This window comes from Plectropomus leopardus, unplaced genomic scaffold (assembly GCF_008729295.1).
Source record: "Plectropomus leopardus isolate mb unplaced genomic scaffold, YSFRI_Pleo_2.0 unplaced_scaffold56271, whole genome shotgun sequence".
In the NCBI taxonomy this organism is placed as follows: Eukaryota; Metazoa; Chordata; class Actinopteri; order Perciformes; family Serranidae; genus Plectropomus; species Plectropomus leopardus.
In genome coordinates, this window is record NW_024661822.1 from 1 (window position 1) to 763 (window position 763).

At 41.8% G+C, this 763-nt stretch overlaps 1 protein-coding gene across 1 annotated transcript; it reads right to left on the reverse strand.

The window, feature by feature from the left end:
• Positions 1 to 243: 243 nt before the first annotated feature.
• Positions 244 to 751, reverse strand: LOC121939681 (tripartite motif-containing protein 16-like protein; the record flags this gene model as incomplete). Its single annotated transcript, XM_042482668.1, has 1 exon — positions 244 to 751. A coding segment is annotated over one exon (508 nt), but the record flags the coding sequence as incomplete, so codon positions are not given.
• Between the last annotated feature and the right edge of the window lie 12 nt (positions 752 to 763).

Here is a 763-nt window from a genome sequence, read left to right on the forward strand (position 1 = left end):
AATATTAAAAAATATCATAATTATATATTTAGAATGATTTTTTCTAGAATTCTTAAAACTTTAAAGCGGTTTTGTTCTGTCATTTTTCGTTTGTCTTTTGTTGTTGTCTTTTGTTTTTTTTGTGCTAATTTTCAAATCATTTTCATGTACTTTTTTTATTGATTTCTTGTTCATGTTTTGGTCATTTCTTATTGAGCAATTCGCCCAGCTAGGGTTACACGATATTTAACTAATTCAGTTTACACAGCTCAGCCGAGTCTCCATCATAACAATGTAAAAAACCAAATCCAGGGTGGAGCGGCTGAGTGAACGTGGTCTGGACTCTGCGGAGGAGAGTCATGGTTTCAGAGACGCTGTAGAAGGACAGAATCCCCGCACTGTGATCCAGGTACACTCCGACTCTGGAGGACACAGGACCTGAGACGGGAGTTTGGACATTGTTGTACCTAAAGTTATAACTGTTCTTGAAACAATCCAGCGCCCAAGATTTGTCATTTCGTCCAAATCCACATTCAGCCGACGGCCCGGCTCTGCTGATACTCTTGTACGCGACGGCTACACGAGCTCCCACACCTGTCCACTTCACCTCCCAGTAACAACGTCCAGTCAGACTCTGTCTGCTCAGGACCTGCCACCAGACAGTGAATCTGTCTGGGTGATCAGGATAAGACTGTTTGTTAAACTTGAATGTCATTTTTCTGTCCCCGTCAGATAAAAACAGATATTCGTGTGCTGTGTTTGGATCCAGTGTGATTTGACGTGA